The 18,229-nt window shown below is 38.8% G+C and overlaps 1 protein-coding gene across 1 annotated transcript in view; it reads left to right on the forward strand.

Moving 5' to 3' along the window:
• TTN (titin) overlaps positions 1-18,229 on the forward strand; it is a 286,732-nt gene that overhangs the window by 160,546 nt on the left and 107,957 nt on the right. Inside the window, 19 exon segments of the mRNA XM_033167307.1 lie at positions 6,138-6,233; positions 6,735-6,821; positions 7,189-7,236; positions 7,636-7,716; positions 8,388-8,441; positions 9,590-9,985; positions 10,860-11,135; positions 12,445-12,720; positions 12,888-13,027; positions 13,521-13,647; positions 13,744-14,007; positions 14,124-14,390; positions 14,545-14,808; positions 14,906-15,045; positions 15,206-15,332; positions 15,489-15,755; positions 15,857-16,123; positions 16,873-17,139; positions 17,339-17,478. Of these exon segments, the coding sequence (XP_033023198.1) occupies positions 6,138-6,233; positions 6,735-6,821; positions 7,189-7,236; positions 7,636-7,716; positions 8,388-8,441; positions 9,590-9,985; positions 10,860-11,135; positions 12,445-12,720; positions 12,888-13,027; positions 13,521-13,647; positions 13,744-14,007; positions 14,124-14,390; positions 14,545-14,808; positions 14,906-15,045; positions 15,206-15,332; positions 15,489-15,755; positions 15,857-16,123; positions 16,873-17,139; positions 17,339-17,478 (3,584 nt within the window).

Raw genomic sequence — 18,229 nt, forward strand, 5'->3', positions numbered from 1 at the left:
GAACGCCCACCAGCTAAAGAGATCGAGGAGCACGAAGAGGAACGAGAGGTGCAGACTTTTATTGGAAAGAGAGAGCGACAACATGTTTCCGTCCACCAAGACATAGAGGCCATAACTTCTTTTGGCGAACCTGAGAGCGCTGCAGCTTATGAGATGGAAGAGCCAGAACAATACGTCATTGAGGGGTCTGAGGACATTCTTGCACTCGAAGCACCTGCAGCTGTTCCTGAGGAACCAGAAGTCATTGCTGCTCCTGGAGAGCCTACAGAAGTACCTAAGAAACCAACAAAAGGTATATGGCATAATCTATTCCAGTACAAAGAGTGTGTCTTCCTTAAAGCAGAATGTTGACAAGTGTTGCTTTGCCAACTTTCTGCTGAGCAATTCGAAAAGCTGCTCTTGTAAACAAAGTTGTTGTGTGTATGCATTGGTGTGTGGGTGTGTGAAAGAGAGAAAGGTTCTTTCTGATTCTTCAAAGCAATTTGCTTAGGCCTGCAAGAATTTGAAATTTCCATTATTAATTGACATGCAAGTAAATAAAAAAAACTTAAATGTATGAATGGATACATATTCAGGAAGAATTATTCATTTGAAGCTGGATGAAGGTGATGTCTGATGTGCCTGTGGGTTGATGGATATATTTTTCCCTGTCTTTTAACAAACCAACTAATATCTTTAAAGTGCCTGAGGTACCCAAGAAAGCTGTCCCAGAAAAGAAAGTACCAGTTCCTGTGGCTAAAAAAATCAAACCGCCACCAGCTAAAGGTATATGTCCGCACCTAAAGAAGATAATTTCTTTGTTCTTCTTAAAATACTCTCTTCTTCTGTACTGTCTCTCCTATAGTTTTAGCTTGACTCAAATAACCTAGTGTTCATTTTATAATATGACGTCTGTATGTCTCTAGATACCATGTACGTCTATGTACCTGTCTGTAGCATTAATCTTGCTTTTGATACGTCCTCAATTCTTCGTTCCTCTTCTTAACATCTGGTACCTCTTACTTCAATAATTCTCAAAGTAAAAATAGAAATATTATCTTTAAAGTGCCTGAAGAGCCCAAGAAAGGTGTTCCCGAAAAGAAAAAACCAGCTGCTGCTCTTAAAAAACCAGAAGCTCCTCCCACAAAAGGTACTTTTATCATTCACGGAGAAAACCATTATCTTGCTTGCTCAGCTGTTGGATTTGTAAATTGTACTAATGTTTATAAATGACAGGGTGAGCCTAACTTGGGTGGGGATAGGGGTGAGGGAGTGTTTGTGTCCAAACACAATAGGTAACTTCAATACCTTTAGCAGCTCCGCTTTTGATGCCTTCTTTGTTTTACCTACATGAAAGTAAAACTAATTAAATTTTCTTGAAGTCCCTGAAGTCCCTAAGAAAACTGTGCCAGAAGAAGAGGCCCCTCTTGCTGTTCCTAAAAAGCCAGAATCTCTGCCTGCAGAAGGTAGCTCTCCCTATTAATCACAACGTCATTCTTATCCAGACTGCTATGTCTGCTTTGTTTGGTCTTACGTTTCATGTGGTCCTGTATGTATATGTAAGGCGGGGTGGTTGGTGGTAGAGGACTCTGTCTGTTCTTTATGAAGTCCATCTGTTGAAGGTTAACAGTCTGCCTTTCTACCTTATTATGGATTTAAAGCCACACCCTTTAATGGCTGCAAGCAATTCTAACCCTGGAAAAAACCCACGCTTAGAATCTTGGACATTTGAACGAAACGCAACTGCATCAAATAGTTGCTTCGTACGGAATTGGAACTTATCAGGCCATCAAAGCTGCCCCAACTTCTTTGAAGGGGAAAAACACATATATATATATTAATAATACCTGTGAATACGATGGCAACAATCCTTTTTAAAAATATGTGTGAATATAATCTGGACATATACTTTTCAAAAGCCCCATCAAATGCAGAATATAAAGGTCTTTGTGCAGAGGGCTGCAGAGGATTCCTAAAGGTCTGATGCAATTTCAGTTTACAAAAGCATCCATTTAAGGGCCTTCCATCCATTTATGTAAAAAAATACACTGTGACACTGGTGTGTTTGTCTGTGAATGTGTATGTTGTAATAATGTCCCCGCTATTTTGTGCAGTATGTCTCCAATTCTTCTTGCCATTCGATCTTTTAAATGGCAATCTTATCTTCGTTGTCGCTATTCTTTAAAGAGCCAGAGGTCACAGAGGAAATTGAACCAGAAGAACCTGTACCTGTTCCTATTCCAGAAACAGAGGAGATAATTCCAGATGAAGGTATATACTAAAGTGTGAATGAAATATACCACTTTCTTTTGTACCATCTCCATCTTTCCGAATAAGAATTAGGTGTGTTTGTTCCATTGTTTTGTTTTGTTATTTTTGTGTGTGTGTTTGTATGCGTGTATTTCCTATGTTGTATTGCTTTCTGTAACTGTGTTGGTGATTCCCATTATCTTTGACCATGTAAACACTCGTTTATAAGACCTTTCCCTCTTAATTGACTTGGAAGTTTACTAATGACTTTTTCAAAAACTTTCTTGAACCCATGGGCCATCAGATATTTTCAGCTGAGTTGTTTATTTTTGCACTTGCGTTGCTGGGAGTTTTACGAATGGAGTCTATAAAAGCAGTTTATTCCCTTTGATACATTAGATGGTTTTCATCTGAGGTTTATATAGTATAATTACATTTGCACTGAATCTGCCGCAATATCATTTAAAGAACCAGAACCGGAGAAGAAGATACCTGAAAAACCCAAACCCCGTGTACCTTTCCCACCAAAAGAGGAGGTTAAGGAGGAAAAGGTTCAGCTTAAAGGTATCAGCAGCAACCCCAACAGTATTTAACAATTGTACTAAGCCCCAGTTTTATAACTAATGCCTATTGACACATAATAATGTCCTTTGAAAGTGTGGTCTTTAGGCTGCCATCCTATTCCCACTTACCTGAGAGTGAGCCTGATTAAACTTACTTCTGAGTAGGTGTGTATAGGATTGCGCTGTTAATATATTAATGTAAGTCTAACTGAATGTTGTCTGAATGGTTTTCAGTCTAATGTCCCTACTCACGGTTTTCATTTTTTTCCCCTAATTTGTAATTAGGGTTTGCAGTCCAGAGGGTTAATTTTACCTGTTGTCTAAGGCTTTATGCATGGTGTAGAAAACATCCTTATACACTCATTCAGTCAGTCTGTGCTCTGCAGACAGAGACCCTCCTTCAGATACCATCTTACCAAGAGCTTTGTTTCACATAATGTAGGAATCAGGCCTTAAGTGTCTTGGCACCTACCCATTGGAATTCTGTCCTATTAAACATTAGACAAGTGATGTCTCTGTTGTCTTTTTGGTGCCTACTGAAGATCTTCCTCTTTCAACAAGCCTTTTAAATAGAGATCTTTCCCAGTCTGCATCTGTATTGGAATTGTATTGGGTGTTTTTAGATGAATTAATTGTTTTGTCTTTTGTGTGTTTGCTGCCCTGGGCTCCTTCAGAAGGAAGGAAAGGTTATAAATTTAGCAAATGATGGCGACGATGTTACCTCACAAACTGCTTTTGAAACTCTCCTGAGTTTCAAACACCAGTCAACATGTGGCATGTTTGTTTGCTGTCTGAGATTCACAAGCCCAAAGTCCCCCTGAGTGTGTGAAACTTGTTTTATAGTTCTTTGGATTGTATTTTGTTATTTGAAAGTGCATGTGTCAAGCATGGATGTAATATAACTAGCATTCAGAATTAAGGATAGAGAAAATGGAACTCAAAGCATTATAGACAGGGAGGAAGATTTATTATTTCCTAATGAAAATCAGCAGTGGATTATCAAAACAAACAACTATATGTAGCTTTTTTAAGGTTCCATAAAAAATATTACTCCACATCTCACATTTTGCAATAATCTGATGATATACAGCATCATGAAAAGATCAAACATAGTTCAATATTTCAAATTGTGCCACCTAAGTAACATTTGGTTCTACAAGAACTGCATTTACTTTTTTAAAATCTGTTCTTTTCCCACCATCTCAAGACAGAGGGAAATAGATCCTCTTCACAAAACAAGGTTCCACCCCCACCACCACACACACTTTTGTAATAATAAGGTAAAGGTAAAGGGACCCCTGACCATTAGATCCAGTTGTGTCTGACTCTGGAGTTGCGGCGCTCATCTCACGTTAATGGCCGAGGGAGCCAGCATACAGCTTCCAGGTTATGTGGCCAGCATGACAAAGCTGCTTCTGGCAAACCAGAGCAGTGCACGGAAATGCCGTTTACCTTCCCACTAGAGTGGTACCTATTTATCTACTTGCACTTTGACGTGCTTTCGAACTGCTAGGTGGGCAGGAGCAGGGACCGTGCAACAGGAGCTCACCCCGTCGCAGGGATTCAAACCAATGACCTTCCGATTGGCAAGACCTAGGCTCTGTGGTTTAACCCACAGCACCACCCACACCCCACTTTGTAATAATAGTTTCACCCAAAATTCAAAGGGAAAACCTTGATTATTGGGTTTTTCTAGCTAAGTCAGGAAGGAACATTGTGCCTACACAATCTATTAAAGTTTCAACAGAAGTGGATGTTCTCTCTGCTAAGTATATATAGATCCAGTGAAAACAAATTATTGTATGATCAGATACAGTAAGCAATGTAAAGTCTTCAGGCTGCATGCATCCTAAGGCCCTTCCCCAGCCCAAGCAGCCACTATGTGGTAAGTTGCCCACAGACCCTTGTGTCTTGTTCTTATCTTAAAGAGCACTAGACCGTAGTTTATAGTATATTTCACCAAGTAGTATATTTTTCATTCCGTTTCCATGTGTGACTTCCTGTGGTTTTTTGTGTTCAACTCGATTCACTTTTTCCCCTTTTTCTTTTTACTGAAGCATACTTTCATTTCGGATGAAGTATTCTGTGGCTTCTTCATCATGGCCTTGCTATCATGACTAACAATATTATACAGTGGCACCTCGGTTTTTGATCTTCTCGGAAGCCAAACGTTTTGGTTTTCGAACACCGAAAACCCTGAAGTAAATGCTTCCGTTTTTGAATGCGCCTCAGAAGTCAAACAGCTTCCACTGAGTCCCCCCCCCCCCAAGTTTCTCCATTGATTTTGCAGGCTGCCCTTTGCACCTCGGTTTCTGAACATTTCGGAAGTCGAACGGTCTTCCGGAACGGATTATGTTCGAAAACTGAGGTACCACTGTAAAGTTAAAGTCAAAAATTAAAGTTTAGCAACAAAAATGGTGGTGGTTGTTGGTTTTTTTTGTTTTTTTTTTTGGAAAACTCCTTCTGAAATAAAGTATCTGTGAAAGAGAGGACCAAACTTAACAAAGAGAAAAGTAAAGTAAAGTAGCTGATTTCTCAATTTTTTGTGATTATTCAAATGGAACTGAAAGGCATAGCTCTCTTATAATAGGAGTTTTTCGGTTTTAAATGCTTATTGTACATCAAGCACTCAATGGCAATGATTGCATGTGCGCTTATTCTGAAATTAATATCATTTTAAGCACCTGGACTGAGGCTACGGAGAACCACACCTGAGCCTGCCGCTCCACCACCAAGAGAAGAAATTATTTTGAAAAAAGGTAATTTAGCCGTGTTGCTTTTTTCAAAAGCCGGAGGACCCCACTGCTGTGATATTCCAGTCATAACGTCACATTATGAGGTCTGACTGCAATAGCCAAGCCACTTCAGCTTCTTCCTGCATCCAACTATAGGATCTCGAGAAGCCCATAAACAATTTCATCAAGCAGATTATCTCCTTTTCTGGTTCAAAGAAAATGCTAGTTCTAGACATGCTGATTCTAGGCAGAAAGCTCTACTAGAAACCATAGCTGATGCTGGAAGCTCCCAGACAGTTGGAAGTTCTAAGGTGTCTACGTTATTCTCGACATAAAGAAAGCTGTTGTTCCTTTTGCTTTTGAATATACAGTAATCGTTGCTTTGATTTCACCTGCAATTCTAAAAAGGACTTATTAATAGAGACTTGATTGTAGATTATCACACCATGCAGATTTTAAGTGGTGATCAGTTTATCAGCCTCGAGAAATAAGAGGCCACTATTCTCCAGATGTAAAACCAAGCCTATTTGGTGGCCTATGTCATTTATTAATAAAGTTCCTTGTCTCTTCATCACACTGTTCTTGAAAGAAAATTGTTTTTCTTTTAAAGTCACAAGAGAAGTTAAGAAACCAGAGGAAGAACCTAAGCCAGAGAAGGAACCAAAAGCTCCACCCAAGCCTCTTGAAAAGATTAAGAAGCCTGAAGGTACAACGGAAATCAGATTGCCATGATGTTAAGCAGTAGGAGACCCTTCTTAGATCCCCATATTCGCAAATACTTTCTGAATCTGAAACAGTAAACCACCTGAATTTTGAATAGTTCCTCAGCATGGAAAGAAAAATCCCAGCCATTTGGAATATTCAGAAATTTGGGGACATAATCTGTAATGTAACAACTTTCCCTCTCCCATCCCCTCGACACACTCTGTCTTTTCAGTCTTCACTTTGTCTGTAAGAAGTCTTGTAGAAAGCTACATCTGACTTATATTCTATAAATGATATTTTCAATCTGCCTTCCTCATTATCGCTATTGTGTCCCAGCTGTTCATCTTCGCCACATATAGTGATTTGACAGGCTTTGAACTTAATTCTTGTTTGCTTTAAATAAATCACACCAGCTACATGGTTCAGGATAAACTCGTTTAATGCATCAGGGAAGTCAAAATATATGAATTCAGCTTCCGCATAAAACAATTTTTTTTTTAAGTACCGGAGGTTGAAAAGAAGAAAACTGAGATCCCAGCTTTCAAGAAAAGGGAAGAAAAAGAAAAACCTGTGCCTGAACCAGCAAAAGGTACAAACATGTAGCGCTCTTATAATCGCTTATACAACTAAAACCACATCTGATCTTGAATATTGGTCTGTGAGCTGCACTAATCTTTAAAACAAGCCAGCTATAAATGCTCCCATCTTTGTGCTCTTCTGTTTCCTAATTCTTCATGCAGTACCTAGTCATTTCATTAAATGTCCTCTTATTTGTCTTTATATGGCTCAAGCCGGTTCTGTTCCCCTGGAGTGGTATATGAATGTCTTTAAGGTTTCTGTTAACTGTGCTGTTTGTGTCTCCAACTATTTTTATGCATTTTGTTGGTTTTGCAATGTTCTGTTAAAAAAAAAAAAAGATTGACCTACTTGTTATTTTTTTATTTTTTTGTTCAAAGTTCCAGAACCTAAACCAGCCGCAATTCCTGAACCAAAGCCTGCTACAGGTAGGAGATTTTAAAACCACTGATTATAGACCATTTTATACTAACTCTGATGTTAGTATAAAATCGATGGAGCACCAATATAATACGAGCTTCTTTGAATCCCACCCTATGCCCTTATGTGCTTGTTTTATCAGACTGTGGGCTTACATTTTAGCATTTGTAAATTATGCAATCACATTTGAGAATTCTGTAGTGTTCTGCTTATGTTTTGCTTGTTAACGATTCATTCCAACAAGTTTGCTTGTTAAAGATTCATCCCAACAAATACCATTGTATAATGGTCATCAATGTTGTTGAGAAGTAAGTCCACTTAACTCAGTGAGGCTTTCCTAGTATGTGTGTTGAAGATTGCAACCTCAGTAATTATATATTATATATGTATATAAACTTTTTCTACAGCCCTAAAATCTCCTAAGCCCCCCGCAGAACCCAAACCTGAAGCAGCTCCTTTAACAACACCAGTGGTTGGAAAGAAAGCAGGTATGACTATTACTTCAGTAATATATTCAAGGGTGGGACTATATTACTATTCTATAATATATTCAAGAGCAGGGTTGTATCACAATTCTATGAACTTTTGTATGAGTAATCATGAGCACAGCAGTCATGAGAGAGTTTAAATGTTCTTACTAACAAAAATATTTACAATACACAACTCACTAAAGAACCTTTAGGGACCACATCTTGTTGTGCTATCAGTGTTCTTCAACCTCAAGTCTTCAGATGTGGTTGGACTACAACTTCCAGCCTCCTTAATCGATGGTGAGGGGAGTTGTAGTGCAACAACATCTGGGGCCCAAACCTTGAATGGACACTGTCCTATATAACATACACATGTATAACCCCGATACAGTCTCTGCCACACACCTTTTACCCAGGACTCAATGATAGCAGATGGGGAAATGGGTACACTTAGTGGGAGGGCTTGAGGGTCCAAGAGCATGACAAGACCATTACCACAAGGGAGGGAAATGAGGCTGAATTAAACCATTCATTCATTCATTTGAATATGCACAACTTCTCAGAAGTAAAATAAATGCAAGAAGAAGCTACACTTTGAGGAAATAATAGCAGATAGATAGATAGATAGATAGATAGATAGTTTAAACTGGACTTCATTATCTAATACTGCTGTTGCTGTTTTATGTCAGAGCCTAAAACTACACCAAAGGAGGAAGCTGGCAAGCCTAAACTTCCTATTAAAGGTAAGGGAGATTATAAAATGGAAAACTGCCCCCAGCCTCCTTAAATATATAGTAACTGTGATCAACAGTCCCAGTATTTATGCTATGAACTACCAAATAACTGACTATCTAGAATAAACTTGTGAGTCATTTGATAAATGAATGGCAATGACACACACCCTTTGTAGTTAACATTTTTACAATGAGTAGTGTCTCTTCTTTCAGAGAACCTAGGTGGTAGTATGCTAAATTTTACTCAAAGTAGAGACCTATTGAAATTACTGGTAATACAGTCAAACCTCAGTTGTCGAATGTAATCCATTCCAGAAGACCATTTGACTTGAGAAATGTTTGGCAACTGAAAACTGAAAGCGGAAACCTAAATACAATATGGAAACTCATAACGGAAGGCGCAGACCAATATGTTCAGATTCCGAAAATTGTTTGAAAACCAGAACAGTTACTTCTGGGTTTTCGGCGTTCGGGAGCTGAAACATTCCAACACGGAGGCATTTGGGAACTGAGGTTTGACTGTAGACCTAACTTAGTCATGTCCATGAAATTTACTGGGTCTATCAGAGAAAAAGGTAGCTGAATGCCACCCCATGTTTTCATGTAGCCATTTCCCCAAAGTGAAAATGGTACTTAAAACAAGAGATTGGTTTTAGCATGCCTAAATTAACAGGATCACATAAAAATCTAAAATAATTGTATCAGTTTTTATGTAATATTCCTGGACTTCAATAAGTAGACGGAGTGGGGGTGGGGTGGGGGTGGGTGGATTGGTGGGGGTGGGTGGTTGGGTGGGTAGACAAATATTGCAATCCAATTAAAGAAAGGAGGTATGAAGTGTTTTGTTCTTTGGACAGAACAATACTTTGTCTGTAGGAACCACAAAGGACCAAGATGGGCTTCTACATGCCACAGCCATGCCTTGCATTTTGTGTCTTGGTCATGCTAGAATGGGATTGGAATGTCAAAAGAACAGAACTGACTGGCTTGTATATAGAATAGATTTAAATGTTCTAGGGATAAACAAGTTGCCACTTAAACAGAAAGAACTGCATGTTTTTCCTGCTGTGTCTAAGACTTGTCATCTTTCATCACACCTCTGCTGACTTTAACTGTGAGATTCATAAAAATATCCCTTTTACATATATTACTTGTAGCCAAAAAGACACCTTCGCCAGCAGATGCTGAGAGGAGGAAATTAAGACCAGGAAGTGGTGGCGAGAAACCTCCGGATGAGCCTCCTTTCACATACCAGCTGAAAGCTGTGCCGCTCAAGTTTGTTACAGAGATTAAAGACATAGTGCTGACAGAAGCAGAGTCGATAGGCTCTTCCGCCATCTTTGAGTGCCTCATCTCTCCCTCTACTGCCATTACCTCTTGGATGAAAGATGGCAGCAACATCCGCGAGAGTCCTAAGCACAGGTTCCTCTCTGATGGGAAAGACAGAAAGCTCCACATTATTGATGTCCAGCTTTCAGACGCTGGGGAATACACTTGTGTACTGAAACTGGGAAATAAAGAAAAGACCTCTACAGCGAAACTTATTGTTGAAGGTATTTTATGGCATCTCCAATTAGGCTTGAGTTGCTTATGTGCATGTTATTTATGCCCCAAAGTTACATTCTATTTGCATTAGAGTTGATACATTGTTAATTAATGCCATCCATAGCACATTATTTTACAAAACACAATGGAACAGGTCCCTGGTCCCAAGTGTGTTACAATCAATATTTTAACATGGGGGGAGACAACAGAAGTAACTAAGGCGTGTGTGTTTACTTCATTACATAAGCTTATTATTAGTGATAGCAAGGCATGGGGTCTTCCTTCATAAATTAAATTATACATACATGCCCCTAATTCAACAATTTATTCTGGGCATACATACTCTGATGCAGAACTTTCTGGCCGAGAAGAATATTGCTTTATGCATGCATGTCACACCCCTATAATGAACAGGATCAAGAGATAAGCATGTCTATATGAGCACATGTGGATCTCCGAAGTTAGGGTGATCATTCTAATGTGACAGCTTAAATTTCTATACTGTAGTTTATGGCAATGGTTCCCATTTAGCTAAGTACTGTGGACTTCATGTTTTTCAAAAACCAAGCCGCGAACCCCATGCTTTTGGGGGGGCGCAGAAATCTCTCTATGGTAGTTTTTGTTATGTGAATGGTGCCATGGACCATGTGGGTTACATCAAGTGTGGATTGCTCAGTCAGTAGAGCATGAGACTCTTAATCTCAGGGTTGTGGATCAAGTCCCTGCATAGCAGGGAGTTGGATTAGAAGACCTTCGTGGTCCCTTCCAATGCTATAATTCTATGATTCTGTGACCCCCTTGGAGTCCACGGACCCCCAATTGGGAACCACTGGTTTGTGGGAATGGGGAAAAGATGCAAATAATATTTCTCCTGTTCCCTAGAATTACCAGTGCGCTTCGTGAAGACTCTGGAGGAGGAACTTACTGTCATCAAAGGGCAACCCTTTTATCTAAGTTGTGAGCTGAACAAAGAAAGAGATGTGGTCTGGAGAAAAGATGGGAAAATCATCAAAGACAAATCTGGAAAATTTGCTCTGGGTATTATTGGTTTGCAGCGTGCCGTTACAATCATGGATGCTGATGACACTGATGGAGGTGTATACACTGTGACTGTTGAGAATACTGACCTCACCTGTCAGTCAACTGTGAAAGTGGTTGGTAAGTTAAATTTGAAACTGTAGTGTGCGCTTGGGATGTGCAATAAAATTGGGATATGAAGGAATTCTATTGAATAGTATTAAGCCTGGTGCATTATTTTTGCTCTTATATGCTAGTCCTTTTACCTTACTCTATCTTCACTGATCTATTTAAGAAGACTGGTTTTCACTTAAGTTGATTGTGTAATTAGTACTGAAATCATCTGAAGGTCTTTAGTGAAGAGCTGGTTTGACTAGAACAGGAACTCTGAGCTTGGAGCCACCTTGATCTCAGTACTGTATTTAATTGCCAGTTAGAAGAGATGGGCAACCAAAATGGTCAAAGGCCTGGAAACGATGCCTTATGAGAAACGGCTTAGGGAGCTGGGTATGTTTAGCCTGGAGAAGAGAAGGTTAAGGGGTTATATGATAGTCATGTTCAAATATATAAAAGGATGTCATATAGAAGAGGGAGAAAGTTTGTTTTCTGCTGCTCCAGAGAAGCGGACACAGAGCAATGGATTAAAACTACAAGAAATAAGATTTCACCTAAACATTAGGAAGAACTTCCAGACAGTAAGAGCTGTTGGACAGTGGAATTTGCTGCCAAGTAGTGTGGTGGAGTCTCCCTCTTTGGAGGTCTTTAAGCAGAGGCTTGACAGCCATCTGTCAGGAATGCTTTGATGGTGTTTCCTGCTTGGCAGGGGGTTGGACTGGGTGGCCCTTGTGGTCTCTTCCAACTCTATGATTCTATGAAAATGATTGTCACAATATCACACATTGCTGTACTCCCAACAGCTTCAGGTGGAAATACGTCAGTCTAACATCTATACCAATTCATTTCACAAGACTGAAGATCTGTGGTCATCCATGACTCACTTTGGGTAATCTTATTTGAGGGCGGGGGGATAAATATTTAGCAATAATATCAAATTCCAGCGGTTCTGAGCAAAATGAGGCCATCAAAAAATAAGTTGGGGTTTCGGGTTTATTTATATAATATATATGGGGGGTTCCCCAGGTAAGCAAAATAATAATAAAAATAAAAATAAATTCTACTTTTCAATTTAAAAATATATATTCAAAGCAGATACACTGCAACACTTATGTTGTATATTTTTAATTAATAACATATGTGGCAATGCCCATTTTATTCTGTGTTATCCATGCTTTCATTGCACTTTGGCTATGTGGTATCCCTTTAATACCATTAGAAAGAAGAGATGGGCAACCTTTCTCTCTCTCTCATAGCGCAAAAGACCTTTGTAATCCATCTCTACATCCATTATGCTAATTCTAATGGTTATTATTTTTTGTCATTTGTTATACAGAAGTGATAAAAGACTGGCTAGTGAAGCCTATTAGAGACCAGCATGTGAAACCAAAGGGTACTGCTACCTTTGCTTGTGATGTTGTGAAGGATACACCAAATATTAAATGGTACAAAGGTGAAGAGGAGATTCCTCTTGAACCCAATGACAAAACAGAAATTGTAAAAGATGGACCTCATCTCTTCCTCAAAATTAAGAACTGCACACCAGAAGATCTTGGAGAATATGCCGTGGAAGTTGAAGGGAAGAGATACCCAGCTAAACTGACACTGGGTGGTAAGTGTCCTTTGTTTTTGATGCAATACATTTGCCAGGGGGTTTATTTAATACAGTAAAGACTAAAGATGGAATGGAAGTAAGAAAAAAGATGAAAGCCTGCAAGACTGTTGAAGTACTTTATTGATTGCATATATGTTATTAATTTGCTCATTTCTAAATGCCAGAACGTGAAGTTGACCTGCTTAAGCCCATTGAAGATGTCACTATTTATGAAAAAGAAACAGCAAACTTTGACTGTGAGATTTCTGAAGACGATATCCCCGGTGAATGGAAACTGAAAGGAGAAACACTCAGACCCTCACCTGTAAGAATCTGTATTTAAGACCTCATGAATTTAAATATAGTATAATTATGTTGGTCAATTGTGGCTCTGCAGAATACCTTAAAGAAGGATTTAGAATCATTTGGGCTTAATGTTAGTGTGGTTTTCAAAGAGGCACATTTTAATTATGAAGCTTAAAATCTCAAGAGCAGGGTATCTCCACGCAACGTAAACAACGGATCCTAGCTCACTGTATACCTCACTGTCACATTTTTACTTGTGATCCTAAGGAGACTTTTGTTTTCACATACGCAAGAAATTTTAGGGTGATTATTATTGAGTCCTATGGACACCCCCAAGTTTTGTTTAGCTCAGAGGAGGATGGAAGACCATGGGAATATCTTGGCCCTGGGTCATTTCAATTACATAGAGGACTTCGCCATCACATTTTGATGACTTTATGGGCTATGTTTTAAAAATCAATTGATTATAATTTCCTTTTGTTACCGTGAACTTTTTCATCTTTTCCCTCCAGACTTGTGAGATCAGAGCTGAAGGAGGAAAACGCTTCTTAACCTTACACAAAGTCAAAATAGACCAGGCTGGAGAGGTTCTCTACCAGGCATTGAATGCAGTGACTTCAGCTATTTTGACAGTGAAAGGTAAAGTGTTTCACTAAAAATGTGTCTCCAATTAGCCTCTTGTTTCTGCCACTGTAGTATGTGGGGGAAAATATTCAATATTCTCTTTATTTGCAGAAATCGAGCTGGACTTTGCTGTGCCTTTGAAAGATGTGACTGTACCAGAGAAACGGCAGGCGAGATTTGAATGTGTGCTCACCAGGGAAGCCAATGTGATATGGACTAAAGGCACTGATATAATCAAAGTTGGAGATAAATTTGACATAATTGCAGATGGAACAAAACACATTCTGGTCATCAATGATTCTCAGTTTGATGATGAAGGAGAGTACACTGCTGTAGTCGAAGGGAAGGAAAGCACTGCAAAATTGTTTGTGGAAGGCAAGTTCATTACTGTCAAGAATTACACTGTAAAAGTCACAACAAGAATCATTCATCTGATTCCATAACCACTGGTTATGACCAGTTGACATTAATTGTCTTTCCCCGTATTTCAGGTGTCCGGCTGAAATTTATCTCCCCACTCAAAGATCAGACAGTGAAGGAAGGAGAAACAGCCCACTTTGATTTTGAACTTTCTCATGAAGATATGCCAGTAACCTGGTACAAAAATGATAAGAAAATCCACAATAGCAGAACAGTTCTCATTTCTGTAGAAGGGAAGAAACACAAATTAGAAATTAGAGAAGTGACACTTGATGACATCTCCGAAATCAAGGCTGTAGTGAAGGCATTGCACACCAAGGCAAACCTGAAGGTTTTAGGTAATTTATGTTGTCACATTTTGTTACTGGTTGGATCTGTATGTATTTATCTTTATGTATTTATGTTTTTCATGTACTAATTCACTCTGATTACTAACCTCTTCAAAAAAAAAAAAAATACAACAACACTTCATACCTGACCCATATCTTGTAGAGGCCGACCCATATTTCGTTGTGAAATTGCAAGATTATACTGCTGTTGAGAAAGATGATATCATTCTGGAGTGTGAACTTAGCAAAGATGTCCCAGTGAAATGGTATAAAGATGGTGAGGAACTTGTAGCTTCCAAGAGAATCTCCATCAAGACTGATGGCAAGCGCCGCATATTAAAAATTAAAAAAGCAACCGATGCTGATAAGGGAAATTATGAGTGTAACTGTGGAACTGACAAGACAAATTCTGAAGTTAAGATTGAGGGTAAGTGATTGTGCTCCTTCAGTAGAAACTCTTCGAAACATTGTACACCTTACTGGTCAAGGCAGGGAATCTGAGATATATACATATTTGCTTTCAGCTCGTATGATAAAAATAGAGCGCCCTCTCTATGGAGTGGAAGTATTTGTTGGTGAAACAGCACGATTTGAGGTCGAAATCTCTGAGCCTGATGTCCATGCCATTTGGAAGTTAAAGGGAGAAACTTTAACAGCTTCACCTGTAAGTCTTGTTTCAGAAAACAAACAAACCACAGCACAAGTTGTTGTGTTTTTTTAAGAGAAACACACAAAAACAATTCTTAGAAAGTTTTAGTGAACACATTAGTGATTAGGACAAATCTGTTATTTTTTTTTTCACCCTCATTAAAAAAAAAAATCAGGATTGTGAAATGATTGAAGATGGCAAGAAACATGTCTTGATTCTTTACAACTGCAAACTGGATATGACAGGAGAAGTGTCCTTCCAAGCTGCAAATGCTAAAAGCGCTGCAAATCTGAAAGTGAAAGGTAGGCTCCAAAAGGCATCAACACCCAACCCATCTTGCAGGGTTTTCTTATTGCCCAGCAACATCAACAAAATCCATTGCTGGAGCAGTTTATAAAACAAACAAACAAACAAACAAACAAATGTCTAACACTCTTAATAACCCGGTTTGATTTCAGAGCTGCCTCTCATCTTTATAACTCCGCTCAGTGACATTAAAGTCTTTGAGAAGGATGCTGCAAAGTTTGAATGTGAGGTATCAAGGGAACCGAAGACTTTCCGTTGGTTGAAAGGAACCCAAGAGCTCGAAGGGGATGAGAAATTTGAAATCATAACAGAAGGCACAAAGCATGCACTTGCCATTAAGAGTGTGGCTTTTGAGGATGAGGCTAAATATATGTTTGAGGCCGAAGACAAACGGACAAGTGCAAAGCTGATCATTGAAGGTTTGTTTGTAGCTCTGGTTCTCCCGACGCTGTTTGGTTTTCATATTTATGTCATTTGATTCGTCACAGTTTAACTTTAACGAGATGCTTTTGTGGTTTAGGCATTCGCCTTCAATTCATTACCCCTCTCAAGGATGTAACTGCAAAGGAGCGCGAGACTGCAGAATTTACTGTTGAGCTTTCCCATGACAATATCCCTGTTATCTGGTATAAGAATGACCAACGGCTCCATACCACCAAGGTTGTTTCAATGAAGGACGATGGCAAATTCCATACGCTCACATTCAAAGATCTCAATATTGATGACACATCTCAGATAAAAGTGGAAGCTATGGGCAAATCGTGTGAAGCTAAACTTACTGTCCTTGGTATGTGTGGTCTGAGTTTGATTTACATTATGGCTCTTCTTAGATAGGACATCTACTAGAAGCATAACCGTGTGTTTAGAAACTTTATTCACATGGGCTTCCCCTACCTCAGATCAGGACTTTAAATCTTATGGGGAGATCCCATTCCAGATTCTTTTGGAACAGCTAGATTTGCCTCCATATTAGGACTTTCTTGGCAGCAGACCTCATATTTTTGAGCATGCATGTTACTGTCATTCAGGCATTACTTTGAAACTGTCCTATTTTCCTGTTTTTTTAATTATCAGTAATAGCTTTCAATGTCTTTATATGGCTCTGCTGTAAGTTTCTGTGCTACCATTTTATTTTTGTTTTAGTCTTTTTTGGGGGGGAAACGTCATCCCTTCTACAAATTTTTGGATGTCGTGTTGTCTAAGTTTGTTTTGAGTTTGTTGTAATCCGCCTTGTGGATCCAAATCTCTGGAAGGCGGGGTATAAATCTCTTTTAAATAACCAAAATAAAAAACGTTTCTTTCGGGTCCGTGTAAAGAGGAAAAAAAATGAAAAGCAGAATCAGCTACTTTTACCTAATAACAATAATTTACTCTATTAAAATTGCTTTAAAATTTGCTTTTAGAAAACTTTATCCTACATAGAAAATCTAAAAAAGCACTCTTACCTGAAAGGAGAGCTGTCTTGCAAAAGTTGGTTGGTACAATTTTGAACATATGAATAATCTTAGAATGTCGCATATTCACCTTGACTTGCAGAGGGGGATCCTTATTTTACTGGGAAGCTTCAGGATTACACTGCTGTGGAGAAAGACGAAGTGATTTTGCAATGTGAAATTAGCAAAGCAAATGCTCCCGTAAAATGGTTTAAAGATGGACAAGAACTAACTCCGTCTAAGAATGTCATTATCAAGGTCGATGGCAAAAAGAGAATACTCATCCTCAAGAAAGCCTTGAAGAAAGACATTGGTCAATATACCTGTGATTGCGGCACTGATCAGACTTCTGCCAAGCTGAACATTGAAGGCAAGTCCACCCTTACTGGTGTATTATACTGTATTCTATTTTAAGCCGCACTGAGGATCATTGATTCAAAAGACAGGATATAAATCTTCCTAATAAACACATAAATAAAATCTTCTTGGTTCTTCTGTTGTAGAACCCTGCTCAACAACATTGTCATGTAAGTTAATAATATTGGTGTGTGTGTTTTTTTCCTTCATAGATCGTGATATTAAGATTGTACGTCCCTTATATAGCGTGGAAATATTTGAGACAGAGACTGCACGTTTCGATACAGAAATCTCTGAGGAAGATATTCATGCTAACTGGAAATTGAAAGGGGAGCCTTTGACACAGACACCTGTAAGCAATGCTTTTAAACACTTTCCCACTTCTAAATGAGACTTATATTGCCTAAAATATGCAAATGGAAGAGCATAAACCTTTGGGAAATCTTTGGAAGATCTGAGAAAGTACTGTAGGGGGGCGGGGTACAGAGAAAATCATTGCATATTGGCCCAATTTAAATGGCTGGAATTGTAAACCGTGCAGAGTTAAGCAAAATATATAGAATGTAGTTTATCCGTGTTTCATATTCACACAATAGAAAATATATAATTCAGAGGGAGCAGTTTTAACGTTAGAAATCTGAAGATTGTTTTTGTAATGAAAAGCAATTGTAAGTAATATGTAAATAATATTTGATAAAAAATGTTAGTTGCAATTGTTAAAGCAATGTATGGTGCCTCTGGAAGTTAATAACTGCAATCAATTGGTTCATTGTAGCCATATATAAAGTTTCTTTTGTTAATGTTCCCATGTAAACAATTCAGAAAATCAATGTACATTTTTAGCACATTAACACCTCATTGATCTGGACAATATGTGGTTCAAGGCCTGTGGTCAAAGTTTTGCAAAAATTCAGTAGGTCAAAGTCATTGGTTGTGAGAGCAGATGGAAGGGTGCCCTGACCAACCTTAGCTCTTCAGCAGCTGGCTGCAACACAGCCAACGCAGATCAGGAGGGCCTCTGACCCTCCAAAGAGGCTTTACGGGGGAGGCACAGTGGGCTGCATTGGGGAGGGGAAATATTGGTTGCACAAGCTCCCTTCCGT

This window comes from Lacerta agilis, chromosome 1 (assembly GCF_009819535.1).
Source record: "Lacerta agilis isolate rLacAgi1 chromosome 1, rLacAgi1.pri, whole genome shotgun sequence".
NCBI lineage: Eukaryota > Metazoa > Chordata > Lepidosauria > Squamata > Lacertidae > Lacerta > Lacerta agilis.